Source organism: Emys orbicularis, chromosome 1 (assembly GCF_028017835.1).
Source record: "Emys orbicularis isolate rEmyOrb1 chromosome 1, rEmyOrb1.hap1, whole genome shotgun sequence".
In the NCBI taxonomy this organism is placed as follows: domain Eukaryota; kingdom Metazoa; phylum Chordata; order Testudines; family Emydidae; genus Emys; species Emys orbicularis.
Genome location: NC_088683.1, coordinates 315,292,145 through 315,315,792, shown reverse-complemented (window position 1 = coordinate 315,315,792; position 23,648 = coordinate 315,292,145). Strand labels below are relative to the sequence as shown.

At 40.1% G+C, this 23,648-nt stretch overlaps 1 protein-coding gene across 1 annotated transcript in view; it reads left to right on the top strand.

Moving 5' to 3' along the window:
* The window catches only part of FREM2 (FRAS1 related extracellular matrix 2), a 215,779-nt gene that overhangs the window by 119,211 nt on the left and 72,920 nt on the right, over positions 1-23,648 (top strand). Inside the window, exons 4-6 of the mRNA XM_065415604.1 lie at positions 4,697-4,927; positions 9,264-9,389; positions 13,286-13,537. Of these exons, the coding sequence (XP_065271676.1) occupies positions 4,697-4,927; positions 9,264-9,389; positions 13,286-13,537 (609 nt within the window). The remainder of the gene's footprint in view (positions 1-4,696; positions 4,928-9,263; positions 9,390-13,285; positions 13,538-23,648) is intronic.

Below are 23,648 nucleotides of genomic sequence, written 5' to 3'. Positions count from 1 at the left end.
ATTAAAACGAGCAAAAATTTTATGCTTTTAAACTTAGAGCAAAGTTTCTGCAAGAATAATTAATACAAAGCTCAGTTGTAATTGTGCAATGTGGGAAAACATTTCCTTTCCAGTCCACATATTTGATCTCAGCCCTACTACTCTGTACTTTCTGTGCATGTGGAATTCCCCTGGATGTCAATGGGAGTTTGTGCTCATAGAGGAGTTGATATGCCATATGAGTTTGAGAGGAGAATATTTCTGTATTAAAATTGTTTATTTTCTACTTGTGGATTATATTCTCCTGTCATCTACACTACTGTAAATCCAGACTAACTCCATTGACTTCAGAGAAATTATGAGTGAGGTAAGTCAGGTCAGACTTCAAACTTGTCTTATTAATCAAATTGTTCCATTTAGATGGAAATGGAGGGACATCCTTGGTTTATAGAATAGGTCATCTATAAAGGAAGTGTTGTAGCAAATTCCTAGGTTAAAGCCTCTCTTGGTATGTCTACACAGGGATAAAAAACCTGCAGCTGGCCCGGGTCAACTGACTAAGACTCCAGGGACTAAGACTCCAGGGCTGAAAAATTGCTGTATAGCCATTTGAGCTTGGGTTGTGGTGGAGGGTCCCAGAGCTCTGACTCCAGCCTGAGCCTTGAACATCTACACACTAATTTTTAGCCCCGAACCCCACAAGCCCAAGTCAGCTGACCCGGGCCAGCCACCGCTGTGACTCAGGTCTTTTATCCTTGTGTAGACATACCCTTTGGGACCACAAGTGGGAAGGGGGGAAAAGTGGTTTTAATCATAGTCTTTCATTTGTTTACACCACAAAACCACCACAGTGTTGCATGATTTTAGCATAACTGAAGCTTCTGCTCAACAGACTTCCCAGCCTACTACACTATGACTGTTCCAAGTCACTTCTTTTCTTCAATGGAAGCTAAATTCCCCCACAAAATGTAAAATAAGTTACTCACATGAACTCCGACTATAACATTAACTGATCTTAGCAGAAAGTAGAGTTTTGGGATTCATACCTAACAGAAAGTTCATATCCTCACCAATGTTGCATAGTACTTATGGAAAAATTCAATTACTGTCTAAAAGATAGATCTTACTGCGGAATCCAGTATGCAATTGTTGTTTGAGTTTTTCTTATATTCTGGAAACTTGCTCCTTGATAAATCTAAATGGTCCCCGGAATCCTATATAAGAGAGGACAGTGAAACAGCTTAAACAACCAATTGCCATCTCAAACATGGCCAGTCCAACACTGAGGAAAGATTGAGAACTAGTTTAAAAACAAGAATTGCTGGGGGGGGAAATTCTTCCCTCAATGCTACTTTTTTTATTTTTAGAAATGAGGGATAAGGTTGGGTGATCTGATGGTATAATCCAATCGGAGAAGTATCTTGAGATGGTGCTGCCAGTGCCAGTAGTGCAGCAAATCCTGCTCGCCTTACTCACTTGGAAACCACTGGTTTTGTGTGTCTGTGTCTGTGTGTGTATGCCCACACGCACATGTGTGATGTTGTTCTCTGGTAGCTGAGTGACTGGGGAGGCTTATTACAACTTGTAACTAAAGAGGGTCTACTATAGTTCTGAATTTTCTTTAGTTCTGTATTTTTGAGCCAAAAGAGTAGGATTCCATTCCTATCTCCCCAGGCATATGTATTAGGAATTAATCTACATCAGTGGTGCTGAAACTTTGCTGTCATGCCCCCACTTACCAATAATGGAATCTGTCCAGTCCCCCCACCCCCCATTGCTGCACAGTTGGCTTAGCAGCAGAGCTGGGAGCAGAACTGGGGATGGGGGAAGAGCTGGGGCTAGAGGCAGAGCTGGGCTTGGGGCAGAGAGGGAATGAGGCAAAGAAGGGCTGGGAGCAGAGATGGGGGGAAGTGGAGCTGCAGCTGGAGCTGTGCTCAGGGCAGAGCGGGGATGGGTGGTGCTCCCTACCACCCCCCATGGAGGCTGGCCTGGGTCTCACCATGTGCCCCCTAAAAGTTCCTCCTCGCCCCCTTTGTGGGGCATGCCTTACATTTTGGGGACCACTGATCTACGTGCTGCAGACAGACACAATAACTGTATACAAATCACACACACACACGGGTATGTAATTAATTGTACATAATAGGTGTGTCTAGCTGTAGAACATAGATCAATTAAAATGTGAATAATTGGATTAGTCACCCGAGCAGAGTGAGCAGTATTTGATCTTGTCATTAAACATGAAGAATTCACACATACTGTGTCTGTGAACAATAAAAAGACGGAGTTTTCACTAAAGACAGGAACCTATCTTTTTTTGTTGAATCCATTTATGTTTAGTGGGATACCGAAGAAGAGCATCTATTGAGGAGCTTACATTCATGAATATCTATGCTTTATAAATAAAGACAACAAAGAATTTGGATTCTAGCCTCAGTTAAATCCAAAGACAGCACTAACTCTTTGCCTATAAGTTTAGGAATTGTTTTGAGAGTATAGTCATAAAGTTTTTCTCCTGTGCATTTGCTTTGTAGAGGACAGTGGGCATCAACTGTTAAGACAAACATTAATATATATCCTTTACCAGCCACACTGCTGTGAACTGATGTGATCAAGCAATGACCAGCATATGCATTAGGAACTGCAGCGAGTAGGCTCATTTTCTTTGGTCAATGTTGCCAGTGATTTATGGTTGATCCAAGAGGTGTTGAAAACTGCTCACAGAGGATGGGGAGTGAGAAGGGGGGGAAAGTGCTATCACATTCTACAACCTCACACATATCTCTGGCTTCTGGATCTGCTTTTTTTAAAAATTCCAATTCCCTCTGCACTGGCAGTAGTGATACATTTGGATGCTGAAATATTAATCTTGCACAAGTTCAGGTCAAAGCATAGCAGGCAAGACTTAAACTGATTGGAAGAAGAGGGAAAACAGTTTAAGTCCCTGATTCAGCAAGATACGCTTCAAGCACAAGAAGTCCCTCTGAAATCAATAGGCACAGCTTAAAGTGAGGCACATGTTTAAGTTCCTAGCTGAAGCAGGGTCTAAGTGACTCTGTTTATGACAATTAACTTGGCTATGTACTTTTTTTTTCTTTCAAAGAGCAAACGCTACATCGGAAAATAATACATAATAACAGGAGTGCTGGAACAATGTGTATAGCGGGGGTATTGAGAGCCATTGAACCAAACTGTAAACCCTGGATATGATGGAAACCACTTCAAGCCAGCACCCATAGTTCCAGCACCTATGTATAATAATAAAGCACAAGTTAAGGAATTTTGTTGATTGGTTTAAATAGTTGTTGATATTGGCTAACAGATACTGATTTTATTCAAGGAAGTAACAATACAAATTTGCCGTCTGACCTTTTCAATAACGGTATGTACAAAATTTTCTGCCTCTGGAAAATGAATTGAGTTTAGTTTCTAAATACTTTGGGCTCTGATTCTAACAAGGAACTGATCCCAAGACAGACTGGCTGGTTAACTTGCATCTGACTAACCTAATCCTTTTGAGTGTAATTCTAGGATTGTAAAAGAATGAAAAAGGTGTTAGGGGAGATTCTTATCCCCCTCTCCTGTCTCAATATACAGGGGAAAGGGCTTGGAGTGACAAAAGGGTCTCTAAAAGCCCTGGATCTGGCAGGGGAAATCTCCCAGTGCCAGAAGTGGAAAAGACAGCCACAAGTTGTATTTTGAGGGCCTCCGCAGAAACCCTGTTGTGGGGGCCATTCCAGTGGTGGAGATGAGGGCAGAGATATGTGTTGGAGACAATTTTCACAGGCTGTCTAATTTACATTGAGGTAGCCCAAGCTCAGGAGGGCACAAAGATGACTTAAAGATACCTCAGACCCCCAGCCTCCTGGGCTGCAAGTTCTGTGTTGTCTCTCTAAGGGGCACAGTGCTGAATTTCATCGCTTGGCTTTGATACCCGATTTTGACCATGAAAAGTTTGAGATTAGTGGTGGCCATTATATAAAGTCTGAAACAATCTGATGTCACCAAAGTATAGTTATTGTAGTGGGGGTGTCACTATATTTCAGGTTTCATAACCATTCGTTGTCATTTCCCATGTTTAGTTGTTCATAACTTCCCCAAACTTTCATCTTTCAAGCAAAAATTTTCCAGGCTCGATCTCTGTCTGAAAGTGCTAAATGGTTTTTTGAAAGTTTCAGCAAAAAGGGTGCAGACATTTTTGAGTAGCAGAGAATTAAAGAACAAAACCAAAAAGTTCTTTTGAACAACTACGTAGCTGAAATGTCCTGGGGTAGAAAAGCTGACATTTAGCATGGAAAATATTTAATTTACCAGCAGTTAGTTTTGATTTGGGTGACAGTGGCCAACCTTGTTTAATCTGTGTTTACCTGTGCTGGATGTTCCAACACAAATTCTGATACAGAGTAACAGGGTTACGTTGGGTGGCTCCTATATATTTCTGAAGATTTCCCCAACAACCTAAACCCCGCAGATTAATACCCTCTGTTGGAAAAAGTGTATATTTTCTAAACTATTATTTGATAGTGGCAAATCAGTAATGATTATAGTTCAAACAGGAGTTAATTCAGGGAAGTTCTATGGCCTGTGTCATACAGGAGGTCAGGTCACTAGATGATAACAATGGTTCCTACTCACCTGGAAATCTATGAATCTGTGAATGACAGAAAAATAGAATTGATCTGTTGTTAATGGTCCTATTTTCTGTTTTTCTCTGCAGGTATTAGCACTAAAGATGGTAGTGCTGAGAAGGATAAAGACTTCAAAGGAAAAGCCCAGAAGCAGGTGCAATTCAATCCTGGCCAAACCTTAGCTACCTGGAGAGTGCGGATTTTGAGTGATGGTGAACATGAGCAGTCTGAGACCTTCCAAATTGTGCTTTCTGAGCCTGTCATGGCTGTCCTAGAGTTTCCTGAAGTGGCTACAGTGGAAATTATTGACCCAGGAGATGGTAAAGACATTTCAAAAATGTTATTCTGAATCTGTAGAGACAGCTGCAGAGGAAACTGTAAGAAAGGACTGGTAAAGTGATTCCTTCAATATTGTATTTTTGAGAACAGATTTAGGTATCATCTTAATGTTTTGACATAGGTCACGTTCAGTGGTAGTTCATGGGAACCTAATGAATGTGGTATGTTTTTATACGTGTAATATATTTTTTCATGGCTTTACCCTCGTTTATTAGTTCTGCATTGTTTTATTGTGGACTGAATAGACTGAACTGCTATTGAGGCTCATAGTCTTCCTAAACCTTTTAGGGTCCCCTTTCCAATGAAAAGCCATACTCTCAGTAGCGCTCATGTGCTAGTAGACATCTGCCTGTTTTGTAAGGTCAGGCAAAAAAACCTTAAACCTTCTTCAAAGACATAATTAGTAGAGTGCACAGAGGAAATCAATTTAGAGAAGTAGAGAAAAAACTCTGCTTTGTTGTTCAATATACTTAAAAAGTGTAACCTGATGATGTTGATTTTATCTCATGTATATTTACCTTATACTGAACGTGAAATAATTTACACACCAACAGTGGCCTCCAAAGGTAGTTCTAAATTCAGAAACCACTTTCGTTACCCCAGATTTAAGTAAATCACTCATGATTTCATTAGCTGCATGCTTGACTCTACCAAATCATTCTGAAGACATCTCCTATTTCCTCTAATAATATTTTCAGCTAACACAAGTTGCTCAGAGTTTATTTAATGTTTGCAAATCCCTTTAAATATGTAAAGTGCTATGTTAGGTATATCTGATTTCAATTTACATTGTAAGCTCTTTGGGTGCTACTGTAGCTTCTTCATCATCATAATAAGCAGTTAGGCATCACTGAGCCAAATTCTAGCTCAAGCTGTGCCTTCAGCACAGAGGCTTCAACATGATGTGCCTGCAACCCTGTTTCTCTGAAACATTTGCCTTCTGACTTCAGGGCTGGTGTTCCTGTGGGAGTGAGAAATCTCTCTCTAGAGCTGAATGACAGCTGGGGAGATTGACTGGGGTGCATGGACCAAGATAAGCCTTCCTGGCTGATGCTCCTCAGCAAAGCGTACTATTTCCCCCTGTTCTTCCCCCCACACACACCCATCCACACATGGAGTAAGGGATGGGCAAGTCCCCTTGGTGACACTTGAGCCTCCCAATATAATATAAAGATCTGCTCCAGTTGCTCTTGCCTCCCAGCTTCAGAAGCTCTGCACAGGTTGCTGCTGCCCGAGCAGGGATTTAGGGGAGAGAAATAGTATTAGGGGTGAATGTACAACTGGTTTATTTTCAGGGATAAATTTGACAGCGGAGGTGTCAAGAATAGAGAAAACGATAGTTGAATGTGGCTGAGGAGAGAAGCGATAACAAAAGCATGTGCTGGAGTAGCAGCCCTGGTAACGTTTGGAGGTTTTGCTTTTGAACTGCATCCAGACACTTGAAACAAGTGGTCATGGTCACAGAAAGATGTCAGTAAGGAATCTTGAGAGAAGCAAAAGCTGGAACAGCTTGTTTTATATAGTTCTTTTCGAATTAACACTTGAAGGTGGCTGGGCAGGAAAAAACGTGTCCAGCAGATCTTTTTCATTTGCTAGTTTCAGATTTAAAATATATCAAACCTGGGGGTTATCTTGCATCCCTATTTAGTTACAGAGGGCAGCACTGTTTGTAGATCAAGTTCAAAATTAAATACAGTCTGTTAAGGACATAGAAGTGACTAAGCATGCAGTTCCTATAATCACCAGTGGGAGCTCTATCAGGGTTGTGTGATTAAGGGTCCTTAATCAGTGCCAACCCTCAAGATTTCATATGGCAAGAGGGGGAACCTGGGGTTGTTTTGGCAACTGGAGTGTGTGTGGGGGGGAGAAATAGGGTTGGTCTCTCAATTCATCTTTCAAAATGTTGGTGGATCGTGTGTGTAGGTGCTGACTGGAGTCATTGTTAAAACTCCCATTTACTGAAGTGGTTCAGAATTAGGCACTAAATAATGAGACCCTGCTGAAAGCTGAGCCAGCCCTTAATAAGTCAGAAGTACTGTTGTGTTACAACAGGAAGGTGTTGAATAAAGAAGAATTTTCATATACTAATTCTAGAAAATATAAACTCAGTCAGCCATGAGCCTTAGGCAGCTATCATAACACGGAAAGGTTTAGACCATTTCCCCAAAGATTTTTGCTACCTCCATATGTAAGATTTGTTAATTTGTTGTGTGCGATTTTAAACAGTATAGTTACATAGTCATGCAAACACAGGATGCACAAAATGTATATCATCTTTAACATTTTTTCCATAGGATATACTTTTTCTGCATTAATTTATTTCCACAGAAAAAGAAAAATCAGTTCTTTAAAGAATATGCTGGTATTACTTTAAACTAAAAGGTTGATATTTTTCCTATGGTGTTTTTTGTCTTTCTGAAATAATAAAAGTCAACAGATCTTATCGAACCAGAATTACAGCATTTTTATAGCAGTCTTTTGACCTTCTCTCATGCGAGTAGCATTTTCCAATTGCAGAAAACGCATAGTGGGACATCCTTTCACAGAAATCACATTACACTTTCAGGAAATTGCTTACAAAAAATTCTGAAATAACCAAATTGGCTTTGCATAGTCATCTAAGTTATACAGAACCATTACAGCAGTTGGATTTTAAAAAATTGAGGTTTGTTTGTTTGTTTGTGTTACCCTTTATATTAAAGTAACCTTGATTAATTACAGATAATCTTTGCTGAAATTGTAAGGGTGGATGGATACTCTGTATCCACAACTACCTATTTCTCTTAAGTTTTTGATGGACATAAGAAAATAGAATCTGAACTCCAAAGGCACCATAAAAGCCAATGGCCTTTATAGGAATGTAGAATAACTAGAAGTTTTTGTTTTCAGATTGTTCAGTGTTTTATTTGCTTTGTCTGAAAAATAGGACCTGACATTCGTACGCCTGATGTTTTTAAGAATTCTGCAGAAGTAGAGAATGCTAAAATAACTTTCAAGGCTAGTTGTGAATTTTTTCTGTCTTCCCTTCTGGCACCCGAAAGGAAATAGCTAGCTTTAATTAACAGAAGATACATTCCCAGTCAAAAGAGCAAAACTGGTTACAAGAAAAAATATGCCTGCAGCACTTATTTAGATAAGAAAAAGGAATTCCAGAGAACATGAAAGAGGAGTCTTATTTTTTTATATATAAGCCTAAAGAGATAATGGACATGCCCAAATCCTACATGTTTTACAGGATTTTCTATGAGCTCAGACTAATGGCCAGTTTTCTTTTGAAGTCCATGTTTTGGTTACACTGTTGCAGACAAATCAAACAAAGAACAAAATTAGGGATCACTCTTTGTCTGGTAAATTTATAACTTCTTATAAAATGAAATTATTATTATTTCTTTGTATTATTGTAGCACCACATGCTAGCCACTGTACAGAGAACAAAAAGATGGTCCCTGCACTAAGGAGAATAATGTGGAGTCAAAGTGAATGTCACAAAGGACCCAATCCTGCATCTTAAGCACCCCAAATGTCAAAGGACTCCAACAGATGTTTTGGGTGTGCAAAATGAGCAAGAATGGTCTTAATGAATTTCTGTCAGAGAGGCAGATACTGAAATGATTGTGTGATCCTCAGTGGCGAACCTTTCGTGGCTAACAGCTAGTAATAATAATAGTCTAGAAATACTAAAAGAACTTGGATAGAATTCTGGATGTACACTGGAGGACCAGTCCTTCAAACCCTTACTGACAGGTGTAATGGTAAATCACATTATTTGTCCCATTACAGTGATTAAATCCCAGGAAGTGGAACTACTTCTCTGATTAGGAACTACTTATTAGTAAGGGCTTAGCAGTGGTTCTCAAACTGTGGGTTGGGACCCCAAAGTGGATCCCGACCCCATTCTAATGGGGTTGCCAGGGCTGACATTAGATTTGCTGGGGCCCGGGGCTGAAGCCGAAGCCTGAGCCCCACCACCCAGGACTGAAGCTGAGGCTCTTGGGTTTTAGCTTTGCCCCACCCCCGCCCAGGGCAGCGGGGCTCGGATGGGCTCAGGCTTCGGTCCCCCCTCCTGGGGTCATGTAGTAATTTTTGTTGTCAGAAGGGGGTCACGGTGCAATTAAGTTTGAGAACCCCTTCCTCAGACCATCAGGCCTTGGTTCTGGCTTTCTTTTTGGCTGCAAAATTTCATTAACATTTCGCTATACCATTGAGAAATGAGTATTTTGTTACATTGAATTCATGGTGGGGGGAACTTCTGGCTATTTCTCCTGTGACTCTTTGAATATATAAAGTAACACAAATAAATATGTCTGATCTCTGCAGAATCAACGGTTTTTATTTCTCAATCCACCTACACAATTGAAGAAGACATTGGAGAATTGTTCATTCCTGTCAGAAGAAGTGGAGATGTCAGCCAGGAATTGATGGTGATCTGCTATACACAGCAAGGTAACAGAATCTAGATTGAGTGAAAATAATAACCAAAGCTAAAATAATTATTATTTCTGTCTGCAGAATATACAAATAATTCCCAGCACTGGTAATTACTTTCTGCTTGTCTAGTTTCTATGTCAATTGGTAATGTTATTCCTCTTTACTTTATGTCTTAAACTGTTGCTGTGTATTGTTAAATAGATGCTGTGTTCCATTCTAGAAGTAGTTGCAGTTCATTGATCGATATTCCTTGCCTATTTCACAGGGTCTTGTATACAGTACCTAATGTCTGGAAGTAATGTCAATTATGTTTTTTGAGATCCTCCAGATGAAAGATTCTCTACAGGTAGTATGATAGTAGAAGTAGTTTTTTCCATTTGAATTCATTAAACAATGACAAGCTTTTTAAAAAAGATACAGCCGTGCTTAAGCTAAGTGCATAGCTTTTATGACACAGAGAAATATATTTTGGCTTTTTTCCCTGAGTATTACAGGTTTCCTCTTCTTTTTAGTGAGAAATTCTAGTATTTATAGGAACACCACAGAATGCCAATAAAGTAACTGTACCACTATGGTTCTGCTTCAAAGAGGCCTGAGGTCTGGAGAGGCTATGCTACAAAGCTGAGCTCCAGGAAGATTTCTTTATTGATGTTTGTAAAGAAACAATTGAATGGACAGCTCTATAGAAGTAAAAATAGTATTTATTATTATTATTGTTTCTCCTTACCACCCCATCTGTTAAGCCTTTTGTGCGCTTATTTTGGCTAGCTGTCTGTTTCTCTCCCCTTCTGAATTAGATTTGTAAACAGTAGCCTCCCTTTTGGCATCTGCAAAGGGATCATATGTTCACTTTGATACCTAAATAACATAAAGTTTTAAACTCCGGTAAGTAGACAGTTAAATTACCTGTATTACAGCATCAAATAATTGCAGGTCCGCTGTAGAGCCCAGAGTTGTTTGCACCTGCAAAATAATGAGTACAAAATAGGATGTTTAATTAGGGCCTTTGAACATAGATGATTCTTTTAATTTTTTATTTTTTTATTTTTTCCCTGACCAGAGCTGGCCCGTGTTTTTCCATCAAAATGATTTTCAACAGAAAATGTGGTTTCTGCACCAAAACTTTTCAGTTTTCTGTTGGGAAAATTAAAATGAAATATTTCATTTTAGGTCAGATTGCCCTGAATCGAAATACTTAGGTTAGTGGAACTGAATCAAAATGTTTCATTGTGGCTCTGTTTGAAAATGAGGGTCCGGCTGTAGAATCTTGCCTGTATGCTCGGGGTTCTGCTGATCGCCATATTTGGGGTCGGGAAGGAATTTTCCTCCAGGGTAGATTGGCAGAGGCCCTGGAGGTTTTTCGCCTTCCTCCGCAGCATAGGGCAGGGGTCGCAGGCTGGAAGATTCTGTTGTGGGTGGGTCAGCTTTTGTGGCCTGCATCATGCGGGAGGTCAGACTAGATGACCATATTGGTCCCTTCTGACCTTAAAGTCTATGAAAAGCTGAGCTGCTGCAGTGCCTTGTGGGATATGTTGTTCAGATTCTTCATGCATCTGTTCTGCCCTCTGGGCTGGGCTCCTTGGCCAGACTACGTTTCCCCTCTGTGATGTACTGTGATCTCTCCTCTAGCTGAACCACCGTGGTGATCGTGAGAGATGTAGTTCAACCAGCGAGCTCATCCCATAGGGAAGAACAGGAGAATGAGGCACCAGGCAGCTCATCTGAATACAAGTCAATGCTGAACTGAGCTGTAATGAAACATCTTGGTTTAGGAATGGGGAAATGTTTTGTTTTGTTCAAAATTATCAAAACAAAATGTTTCCGCGTTTCTGAATCCATTTTTTAAAACTTACTTTCAATATTTCAACATTTTGTCCTGAATTGGAATGAAAATAAACATTGGAAGAATTTCCCGAGGGAAAGAAATTCCAGCTTTCAATCAGCTCTAATTCTGAAACCGGTGAGACCTTTGATGAAAGCTACCTGGTTATTTTTTTGCTTGTAAAACCTGATGTGGTTGGTTTTTCAACCACATTTTTCACCTCACAATGTAGTTTTTTTACACTATATTGAGGTATTTGACGTTAAAGCCTGTAGCTGAGCACATTATAAAATGCTTTTTCAGTACAATTATACAGAATAAGCTTAAAACTCCTCTCAGCCACTCAACTGCCCGGGTCTTGCAAGCCCAAGAATAATTACATATGGCTCCGCATAGCTGAAAGGTTGGAGATCACCAAGTTAAAGGCACAGAAATGGAGTAGTGTTTTGAGATACTCACTTATCAAAAGAAATCTGGGTAGCAGGAAAGATTAATGCTTTTTGTAGATCAGCTTGGATGCATAGTTGTCAAGCTGGAGAATTAAATTAGGTGTTTCTGCAGCTCGTAATGAAATCCTGAAAGCAGGGCACACACTGCAAGAGTGCTGATTACCTAAGTATGCCTTTTTCCCTTATTATTTTTAAATATATGTACATTTACCAAGTTCACCTCTTTCAAGTACAATACAATCTGCTGACTTTTAAAACAGAATAGTTATGAAAAGCCATAACACTTTGAAAACCATTTTCTTCTTAACCAAAAGTTTCTGGGCTACATTGTACCCTTGAACTGTGCACAACTCCCAGTGATTGACATGTTAAAGTGACATGTTAAATTGCACTGATTAAAACGTCTCTCTTTTGTGTAATGCCTTATTTATTGGCAGAAATGTGTTATATTTTGTAAATACATTTGTGGATTAGTGTCTCAGCAGTTGTACTGGTTATTTCATGCAAGGTTAAGTGGCCAGATGTTGAGTTGAATTGTAATCTTTTTCACAACATTGGCATGTGGGTATTACAGCAGTTTTCTATCTGGAAATTCCAAAGAGATATAGTTAGTGCACACTTGTTTGGGAATGAAAACAAAGAGTGCCAGAATTTGTTTCTAAAAAGTATAGCTGGAGAGGATTAATGCAGGGGTATTTCAGCAGTGACTTTGTAACATTTTTCAGATGAGAGAAATTGTTATATTTTATCAGTTCTATATCGTGGGTTTCTTCAGAGTCTTGCCAGCAAAAAGAAAAAAACAGAGAAATGAAAACTATTGTTCATTGTGCTCATTAAAACAAACAGAGTTTGCATTAGTTGCCATTAGGGCAGTTTTAAGACCATCTTCTCACATAGAACATAGCCCAGTTCGAAAAAACCTCATTTGAGGGAGGAGCTCATTGATTTGTCATTAGTCAACTTGTTAAATAAATAAATTAATGGAGATATCCCATCTCCTAGAACTGGAAGGGACCTTGAAAGGTCATTGAGTCCAGCCCCCTGCCTTCACTAGCAGGACCAAGTACTGATTTTGCCCCAGACCCCTAAGTGGCCCCCTCAAGGATTGAACTCACAACCCTGGGTTTAGCAGGCCAATGCTCAAACCACTGAGCTATCCCTCCCCCCATGTCCCCCTTGTTCTGCTATTAAGAATTGTTTTATTTTTGTACATCATAATAATACCAATGTAGCATTATAGTAAATACTAAAAAAAACAAACAAGTTCTGGAAGAGATAGCAACCCTCATGCTTCAAGGCTTCAGTCAGCCTTTAATTATTGGGAGCGTTAAAAGGAAACTTTCCGTGGGACAGGCAATCCCCTAACTGCCTACTTCACTGTTTCTTAACACCTTTCTCGGACTCAGCTGGTACTAGCATCACTTGGAGAAAGAATACTGGACTAGATAGACCACTGGCCTGATCCAGTATGGCATCTCCTATGTTTCTTTGTACATGCACGTAAATACTATGCAATGAATGCATCTTATCAGTCTAAAAATAAATAGGAATAAAAATGGAAAGCTAAAGAGAGTACAATTCAACCTTAATAAGGGATTCTTTACAAATATTACAGCTGCTTATTTACTTCCGTCTCACAGGAACAGCAACTGGTACTGTCCCAACGTCTGTGCTGTCCTACTCGGACTACATATCCAGGCCCGAGGACCATAACAGCATTCTCCGCTTTGACAAAGATGAACGAGAGAAAATGTGTCGTATTGTCATCATAGACGATTCCCTGTATGAAGAAGCTGAGACGTTTGATGTTCTGCTGAGCATGCCTATGGGTGGAAGAATTGGTTCAGAATTCCCAGGGACTCAGGTTACTATTGTGCCTGACAAAGATGATGGTAAGACTTAATTTATCAGGATGGTATTACCAGTGAGGGACAGAAATGGCATATAATATGGCCCTTCAATCATGATGTAAGAGCCGGGTTTATTGGACTTCCTCTCTCCCTCACTTGATACAAATGCATGATCATGGCCTTCAGGAGTTTTGAAAGTATAATTAGGGGGATAATGATTTTTTTTAAAACGGTCAGTATTGCTATTTTAAAATTCAAGAACATGGAGTCATTGTAAAATTAGCTGGGTGTTGGGAACTCACCTTTCCACTCTCACAGATTTCACAGTTTCTGGAGGGTGTGATCTGGGAGGTCACACCAAATGGAAGTCGATGATGTTTGTTATCTGCATTTCTTACTCTTTCTAGTTAAGCAAAGGCTGCTGCCTCCTGATAATCCAAAAGAGTCTAGTTCTGTTCTTGTTACAAAATATTAATACAATCCATTGACAAATCTGATGTCAGAATCATGTTCATACTTTGTATCAGGAGACTAACACAATGATATGCTTTGTTTCTGGTCAGAGTAACCCATGGCTCTGATGTATTGCTTTGAAAGGAGCAGAACTTTGGTGATGGGCTAGAGATCTGTGACAGGAGAGGTGTAGGGCTGGGGAGGGAGTGGGGACACACATTGCATTCTCTCGTAGAGAATGCACATGAAAGCTAATGCAGCCTGAGGCAGCAGCATCTTTTGCGCAATTTCCGCAGCAGTAGAAAGGAGTCCCAGGTAACATGTTACAGGTAACAGTCCCAGGCCTTTAGTGAACTCTGCCTGTCCTGGTGCTCAGGGCGGCGTGGCTGTAGCGCCGTCAGCCATCGGTGCTCCAGGCAGTGCGGTAAGGGGGCAGGGAGCAGGGGGGGTTGGATAGGGGGCAGGGAGCAGGGGGGGTTGGATAGGGGGCAGGAGAGTTCTGGGTGGTGGTCAGAGGATGGGGGTGTAGATAGGGGTCGGGGCAGTCAGAGGGCAGGGAACGGGGGGGGGGTTGAATGGGGGCAGGGGTGCTGGGGGGGGCAGTCAGGAAGGAGAGGAGGTGTTGGATGGGGCAGCGGGGGGCAGTCAGGGGCAGGGGTTCCGGGGATGGTCAGGGGACAGGGAGCTGGGGGGGGGGTGGATGGGGCAGGAGTCCTGGGGGGGGCCGTCGGGGGCGAGAAGCAGGGGGGGTCGGATAGGGGGCAGGGGCCGGACCATGCCTGGCTGTTCGGGGAGGCACAGCCTCCCCTAACTGGCCCGCCATACAATTTCGGAAACCCGATGTGGCCCTCAGGCCAAAAAGTTTGCCCACCCCTGTCTTAGACACATCCCAATTTATCTGTCACAGCCTAATATGTTGCATCTGGTATATCTGAAATATTTTGTAGGCCATCCCACACAGAGGTAGCTGTGCAGTGCTTTCTATGTCAGTGAAACTTCTCCCAGAAGAAATTCCAGTGTTTTTAAAAAGCTGCTGACAATTCATTTAGCATGTCACTTTTCTGTTTAGAGTTTGAAAAAGTCTGAATGCACTATAAAGAAGCATACTAGAGGGATCGATTGAGAAGTATAATGCTTTTTGGTTTTCTCTGACTTGATAGTGTCCTGTATTTAATATTTTGTAGGTCACCTGAGAAGTCAATATTTTGGAAAGTAGGATAAAATGAACAGTAGAATTTAAGAAGCATTTGTTAGTTATTATTGTGTGTGCTGCACAAAATTCCTGGTAATTGTGTTCAGTCATTTGATTTGTTAAAAATATGCCACATGAAAGAAATAGCATTTTCATTGGCTGTGTAATATTATAAATGTACTTTATCTAAAACATCTCTCCGATGGAAATGCAGGTAGGGTTGTGACGCATTTATAGTAACCTATCAAGTGCAGAAACGTTATCATACTAAATCCTGTAGTCAGCCTGAGTCCCATTACTGCACATCTGCAGGGGATCTGGAGCTATATTATCCTTATTGTTTGTTTGTTAATGGAATTTACATTTAGATAACAACGTTTCTCTAGCCAAATGTAACAGCCTGTCATTTTATGCTGATTTCCCCAAACACTGTGCCTGGATTAACATCATGCATCAGTGTCTGAAGGTCATAAACCACAAATAGGAAAGGTCAAAGTTTAATAATTCTACATCAGTTCTTTCATAAGGAAGTCAAGTCAGCACTAGAAACTTTTTGCCTATATCCACTAGCATTCAGTGCAAGTTAATTAGGAAACATTCAACTTCAAAACCTTTAATCAATTTCTTTTCTTTCTGACTTAAACCCATGGGATTTAAACTAAAATATTTGAGTTTGAATATAAATGACAATTGATAAACCAAGAATAAGTGAAAAGACACACATCAAGCCTTATGCGTTACCTAGGGAGGTGGTGGAATCTCCTTCCTTAGAGGTTTTTAAGGCCCGGCTTGACAAAGCCCTGGCTGGGATGATTTAGTTGGGAATTGGTCCTGCTTTGAGCAGGGGGTTGGACTAGATGACCTCCTGAGGTCCCTTTCAACCCTGATATTCTATGATTCTATGATTTATGGTGGACCCAAGAAAGACTAAGTGTAATAAAACCCCCAGGGAATAGACTATTTTAATGTGGCTTACGTGCAGTTAAACTGTGTGGTCAGAAAAAAATTTTGTAAAGAAGTAATTCTAAATGAAACAAGTACTGATGTATTACAGGCTGAGGAAACGTGGTTTTAAAATCTACAGTGCTGTGGGGATATTTTTACTTTGAAACTGTACACACTTGAGGATAGAAAGGGGGCAAAAAAATCAACCAAAGGAACACCAGACCAGGTCCTCATCTGATGTAAATAGCATTTTGAATTGTTTGTTTCAATGTTACATATGCTACCACAATTGAAATGTTAAATAATAACATGGATCTGTTTGAGTCAGAGATTAAGGTTACAAACCATAACATGCAGAAGGAAGTACAGTAGGTGAAGAAACCTACAGAAAGAGCGTTTATATATGGTCATTTCAACTTGCAATTCCAAAGTCATAAACACTTGTGAAACTCTTCTGGGAGTAAAGGGAACCAAGCCTTTCTGCCTTTGGCAGAACCCCCTCTCCTCCTCCCTACCACTATAAACAACAGAATAATTTTCAGTGAAATTATATAGATATAGATATACAAACACACTCCATGATCATAGTTCTGAAATTTTAAACATTGAACTAAATATCTGAAAGACGTTTCTTTAATACAGAAGTAGATAGCTGGTAATCAACTGCAGAAAGAAAACATTTTATTATTTATGACCCTGTAGGGGACTTAGCATAAGGCTTAAGGTATTTAAAGTCTGAAAGAATCAAAAGTGCTGTCTAAAATTTCAGGATATTCTGACATCTGAATGGAAAAATCATGTCCTTAGGCTGCATTTATGCAGTTGCAGCGCTTTTAATAGCCAGTCTGTTTAAAGGGTACTAAGATCTAACTCTGAATGCAACTTTTAAGTAACAAAGGTGACAATGATATGAAAATAATAAATTCAGGTTTTAGAATGTCTGAAAGGTGTACAGTAAGATAGAATTTAGGCACCCTTTAAACATTGCCTGGTTAGTGCTTGTAAGGGGGAGCACTAATACCATGAATATGGGCAGCTCTCTGCTGCATTCTGGGGTGACTTTTGATAGTACTGTAGTTGGTACTGAGAATAATCTTGTCAGCCTCTGGTGCTGAGTAGGGGATCTTCCCACTGAGTTCTGTACTTAAATTCTCTTGTTTCTGATAGGGATTGCGCAGGGAAAGGGGTATGTTAAAGAAGGCACAGTACCCACTCTGGTGTCCACTGATCCTGGTCCTCTTGTGAGAAGAGTGGAGGTGGTATTATAAAGACAGACAACAAAGCAGTTAAAATTGATGGAAACCAGCCGGGAACCAGAAATGTTGAGCCAGATCCAAAGCCAACTAAAGTCAGTAGAATTCTTTGGGCTTTGGATCAAGCCTCAAATTGGCAGTCGCAACCATCTGGAAATATATTATCACCTCAGAATACTACTGTGAAGTCTTTCATCTCTGTAGGATAGTTGGAATTTTAAGAAACAATATCACTTGGAAATGAGGGAGGCAGGAAATAACCAGTGATGGACACAAAGGTCAACAGGCTGTATCCAGTAAATTAAAGAAAATTGAGTCTGTGCCATCACTTTAAAATTACTGGATATTTTAGAGTTGTGAAAACCTTAGCCAAGGTAAGGAGGAATATTTAATTAATATCTAATTATTTAGGAATAATATAAGCTGAATGTAGAAAATACGATACGGAGTGATCATTCTGTGAAAAGTGTTCACCCACAGGTGATACAGTGTCCTACACCTGTCACAGCTTCTGATGTACCTCATCCAGTGCACTAAATGCTCCCATAGCTGTTCTGTGGGTGAAACCAGACAACCACTATGCTCTCGAATGAACTCACATAGAAAAATGATAAAAGACAAAAACACCATATCAGTGTCAACTGGATACCATATTCTTCACTTTTTTGTACAGCGTTTCTGTGTGCTGTTAAACTGGTCCACTTTCCCATCCAGACATTGCTGCATTTCAGTGCCAGGCAAAATGATTCCTGTATTTCTATAATTTGTAAATGTGTTAGGATCCATTGGTACCATAAAAATATAAGATATTATGAATTAATTAACAGACCCCAAAATAAACAAAAAATGAAAAATTGTATTCACCATTGCTAACAATAAATATTTTGTTCAACATGAGCTTGCATTTAATACATTCATTTTCACTAGTGAAATATTATTTTGTTAACTAAAAGCTCATTTCACCATCTTCACTCAATCAACTGAATAATCAGGCTTAGCAATATTCTTTAGACACAGAAATTGTACTTGTATGAAATGTTTAGTCATCTAATAAACAAACTGATCCAACATTTCTCTGAATAAAAAAATTAAGTGGCCATTAAAAAGTCCAAACAAACAGATTCTGCATTAAATACAGCAGATGTTAAATCTTCCCCATAAAATAACCAGATTGGAACAATTTGCATTGAATAATCACCAACACAATGGTATGTAGGCTTATTGTCTTAACCATCTACCCAGTTGCTTTTCATCTGTATATAAACAAATAAATCAGTTAGGTAAATAGAACAGCATAAAGCGATTGTATTAGAATTTACAGTACAGTGCCGCTGGTAATGAATAGTGTATAATCTTGCTCCCAAACGCCCTGTATTAAAAACCACAGGCCAGATTCTGCTCTCACTTACTCTCATGGAATACCCTACAGGGGGATCCAGGAGTATAATTTAGCCGCCCTTCTTCATAAACCACTTTGCAGTCAAGTATAATTTTTACCATGGTTAAATTCTTCCTAGGAAATGCAGATGCATCTGCCATTGAAGTCAGTGAAGGTTGTGTATGCTCATATAAGGGCAGGATTTGGCTCACAGTGTTTAAAGAGAATGGTAGTTCACAACAAAAGAGAGCATATTTTAGACTGTATGCTGTCATTTTAAAATAGATTCTTATTTCTGTACACTTATGTTCAGAGCACCGTGAGAGTGCACAGCTCATGTACACTTAAAGATAAGCTCAGGCCAAGTTCTGTTGCCACACCTCTACACCCAGTTGAACACCTCAGATTGCTCAGGTGAAAATGAGAGCAGAATTTGGCCCAAGGTCATTGCCTCAGTGAGCTTTAAGTCTGAGTCAGACAAATATGATATAGAGGAGCAATGCCCACACAAACAGGTGTGGAGACATTGTCTGCAAGAAGATCAGGGAAGAAAGACCAAGCATAAAGACTGGGTTCAGAGGTGCACTAATGATCACTTAATGCAATGATCTAATTTTACTATATTTCTCTCTGGATGCCAATCCACTCAGTTTAAAATGAACAGTTGCAGCACCTGGGGATTGAACTAAATAGTGTTGTTATGTTGTTGTAAAAATGGCTTTTGTGCCAATATCAATCTCTTGAGTCATCATCATGTTTAGAATCTGAAAGTGAACAGCATTGATGAATAAAATGGTAGAGCACAGCAAAAAGGAGAACATTTGTGAGAGGCTTTCTTCGGTTTAAGTTGTCGGGGAGGTTATCATCTCCCCAAGTGTTCTTTTTTTCTTCCTGAATACTTAGTGCTGCCAAGAGAGCACACTGCCACTCTGCAGGACATATGAACGCTCTTCTTGCCTTATTGGAATTGCTGAAAAACCACACTGTTCACAGCAGGAAGGGCATTCAACAGATTTGTTCCACTTCACTCACATAAGGCTGGCAAGCAGCCATTCAGACTCCTCCTGCTGAACCCCTGTTAAACATTTCAGCACCATTACTGGGGAGGCGAAGGCCACAGGCTTATATCACAGCATGACTTACAGTTTATTTAACTTGTCAGAAAAAATGACCACATTAACCCTCACACCATCCCTTGTAGGGGAGAGCAGTTCTGCCCCATTTTACAGATGGGTAAACTGAGAGATGGAGAGATTTAGTGAGTTGGTCACAGTCACACAGCAAGCCAGTGGCAGAGTTAGGAACAGAACCCAACTTTCCTGGGTCTTCTAATATTCTACCTGAACCACTAGCTGGCACTCATGCTGCAAGAAGTTAAACTGTAAATATCCCTAGAGGAAGCATACAGTATTCATGAGCCACCAACTCTCTATTTGTCCAATTTTTTCTGAGTATTAAAATAGTCAAAGGAATTCTTTAGCTGGCCAGAGGCCTCTTTACTGACGTCTTCCATTAGTAACCTGAAATGGGGCAGAAAATCAACAATGCAGTATCTGACTTGGAGTACAGACTTTGCATTAAGTATCATGATAGGCATGAAAAACTCTAATATCATAGAATCATAGAAATGTGGGGTTAGAAAGGTCTCTAAGAGATCATCCAGCCCCCCAGGTTGAGGCAGGACCAAGTAAACCTAGCCATCCCTGACAGGTGATTGTCTAACTTGTTCTTAAAAACCTGCAATGATGGGGAGTCCACAGCCTCCCTTGGTAATTTATTCCAATAGTTACCTATCCTTAGTTGGGAAGTTTTTCCTAATCTCCAACCTAAACTTCCCTTGCTGCAGATTAAGCCCATAACTCTTTGTCCTACTTTAAGTGGACATAAAGAACAACTGATCCCGATCCCCCTTGTAGCAGCCCTTAATATAGTTGAAGACTGTTATTAGACCCCCCCCCCTCTGTCTTATTTTTTCAAGACTGAACATGCTGTTTTTTTTACCTTTTCTCATAGGTCAAGTTTTCTAAACTTATCATTTTTATTGCTTTTCCCTGGACTTTTTCCAATTTGTCCGCATCTTTCTTAAAGTGTGGTGCCCAAAACTGGACACAGTACTCTCAAATATAACACACCTGTTAATACTCTCCAGAATGATATTAGCGCTTTTTTTTTCTTTTTCTTTTTTTTTTTGCAATAGCACCAACACCTCCATTACTTCATTGAACAACACTGACTAAGACTCGAAAAGAGAAGACACTCTTTGTCCCCTTGGAACACAGTTCTTTTTCCGTGGCAATGAGTTTATTCAGTGCTGTGAGCCATTTTATTTGCAAAATAACATGAACATCCTTCACAGTGAGGAAAAACTTGACTCAGTAACTGAGTGGAGGCAGCTAGGATTCATTAAGCTGTCAGCTACTCAGAACGGTGTGACTGTATGAGCCTTTGCAGATGCTGTAATGGAGATGAAACTTTTCTTTGCCATCTGCAAAGTAATTTGTAAACCATGGTGACCTGTGAGGATAAAGCCAGAGGCGACATTGATGAGGTGCCTTGGATCAATAGTGGAGGACAAAAAATTATTATAATATCCTATCAAACTATCACTAAAGTGATTAGTCAGAAAAACCATCTTATCCCACAAGGCTACGTGGAATCCTATTAGTTCCATCAGCCTCCAGGGGCAGTCCATCAAAAAAAGGTCCTTCACCTCATCATCAGTCCATCAAAAAAAGATCCATCACCTCATTGTGTGCCACAATCTCAAACCGAATGCAACAGTGGTAAGGATGTGAGGGATGAGTAATATCCATCCAACCTCCAAGTGCCGGCCCAAACACTGGGTGCAGCATGCCCAACGTTATGATGGTGCCTACAACCACCTCAGGATAGCCCAAGAGTAGTACCATCTGTCTGGATGGAACTAAAGGAAGAGACAAGTATGACTTCCTTCCTCTGATACAGCCACAATATTTTAGATCTCTGTCATTTTTAATTTTCTACTGGGTCTGCCATGCCAAAGCACTGATTTTATGCTCTTTTCCAGCAGTTAATCTCTTTTAACAAAAATTATTAGAGGTATGGAATGGCTTCCATATGAGGAGAGATTAATAAGACTGGGACTTTTCAGCTTGGAAAAGAGATGACTAAGGGGGGATATGATAGAGGTCTATAAAATCATGACTGGTGTGGAGAAAGTAAATAAGGAAGTGTTAGTTACACCTTCTCATAACACAAGAACTAGGAGCCACCAAATAAAATGAATAAGCAGCACGTTTAAAACAAACAAAAGGAAGTATTTTTTCACACACTGCACAATCAACCTGTGGAACTCCTTGCCAGAGGATGCTGTGAAGGCCAAGACTATACCAGGGTTCAAAAAAGAACTAGATAAATTCATGGAGGATAGGTCCATCAATGGCTATTAGCCAGGATGGGCAGGGATGGTGTCCATCCCTCTGTTTGCCAGAAGCTGGGAATGGGCGACAGGGAATGGATCACTTGATGATTACCTGTTCTGGTCATTCCCTCTGGGACACCTGGCATTGGCCACTGTCGGAAGACAGGATACTGGGCTAGATGGACCTTTGGTCTGACCCAATATGGCCGTTCTTATGTTCTTATATTTTGGACAAGCATTGTCCTACACATTTCTTGTGTCCCTTTTGTATGCAAAATACCTACATAGCCTCCTACTCTTTCTCCAGTCTTTGGCAGATGGCCAAACTAACTGATCAGGGCAAAAAATGGAAGGCTGCCAATTTATCACACATGACCTACCCCAGGGTTCTTCACTAATATTTTATTATTAGAAGCATTAGCCATCTTCACCATGAGTGAAACAGAATGCTCCGAGAAGAGTTGATAAATTAGGAAATCACTGTTGGCTGTCTATCGCAGCAATAAATTAACATTATATCTCACACTGGAGGGTATCATAGAGACAACCAGGCCTAGTTGGAATTTGCCTTTCTCACAGCACCTGTTACTGTCAATGGTTTTATATGTAGATAGATTTTATTTTTTCTTGTCAATGATTTTATATATAGCGATAACTTTTAAAAATTGATGCCTTCAAGAGAGAGATTTTGAATAGATGCTTCTGGATACTCCACATTACTTCTGTTACCCTAACAGCAAATACAGAAATACTCACCAACAAGCATATCACAGGAGATGGCGCTGGCCTGTACAGAATCAGTGCCTCTAACTAAATTAGGCAGAGTTAAAACTGAGTGGTATTTGTGCTATGTGATGTTATTTGAGGACCGATGGATCACTGTGATATCAGAGAGCTCACTGAGGTGCACGCCATGCTGAGAATTCTCTGTCTTTAGGTGCAGTCCTAAATATACGGTTGGCCCTGTTGATATTTCAGCTTGTTCCTTTTCAAGGGCATCTTCAAAATCTCTGGGATCCAGTTAATAAATAGTTCTGCAGGGCATTTGGAGGCCTACAATTTTCTCTATAATTCTCCAAATCATCTGGTGTGTCTTGCAACTCCTTATGTTGATACTCTGCCATTTTATTGATCATTGGCATCTGAAATGTGGGCTTCAGCTGATTGAATGCTATTAATATTGCTCTGGACATTTGCTGTCTGTTGCTTGACATGCTTTATTATTTTGCTCAACTTATCATCCAAAGAATCAGCAAGTTTTTTCTGTGATTTTGTCCATGGTGAGTTTTAAATATTAATAACAGGCTCTCCAGTGCAGAAAATGTGACGCTCCCTTTTTTTATCACCAGAGAGCATGTCACTGTATCACATCTTGCTTTTTCATATATTTTGGTACTTTTCCTACTGCTCTTGAGGTTAATCCTTCCAATAAGATTGTAGGGATATTGTGCAAAACAGCATGTGTCTTTTAAAACAAACCTGTGTGTTTTGCTTAATTGGAGCTCTAATAAGACCTAGTCTCTTGGACTATG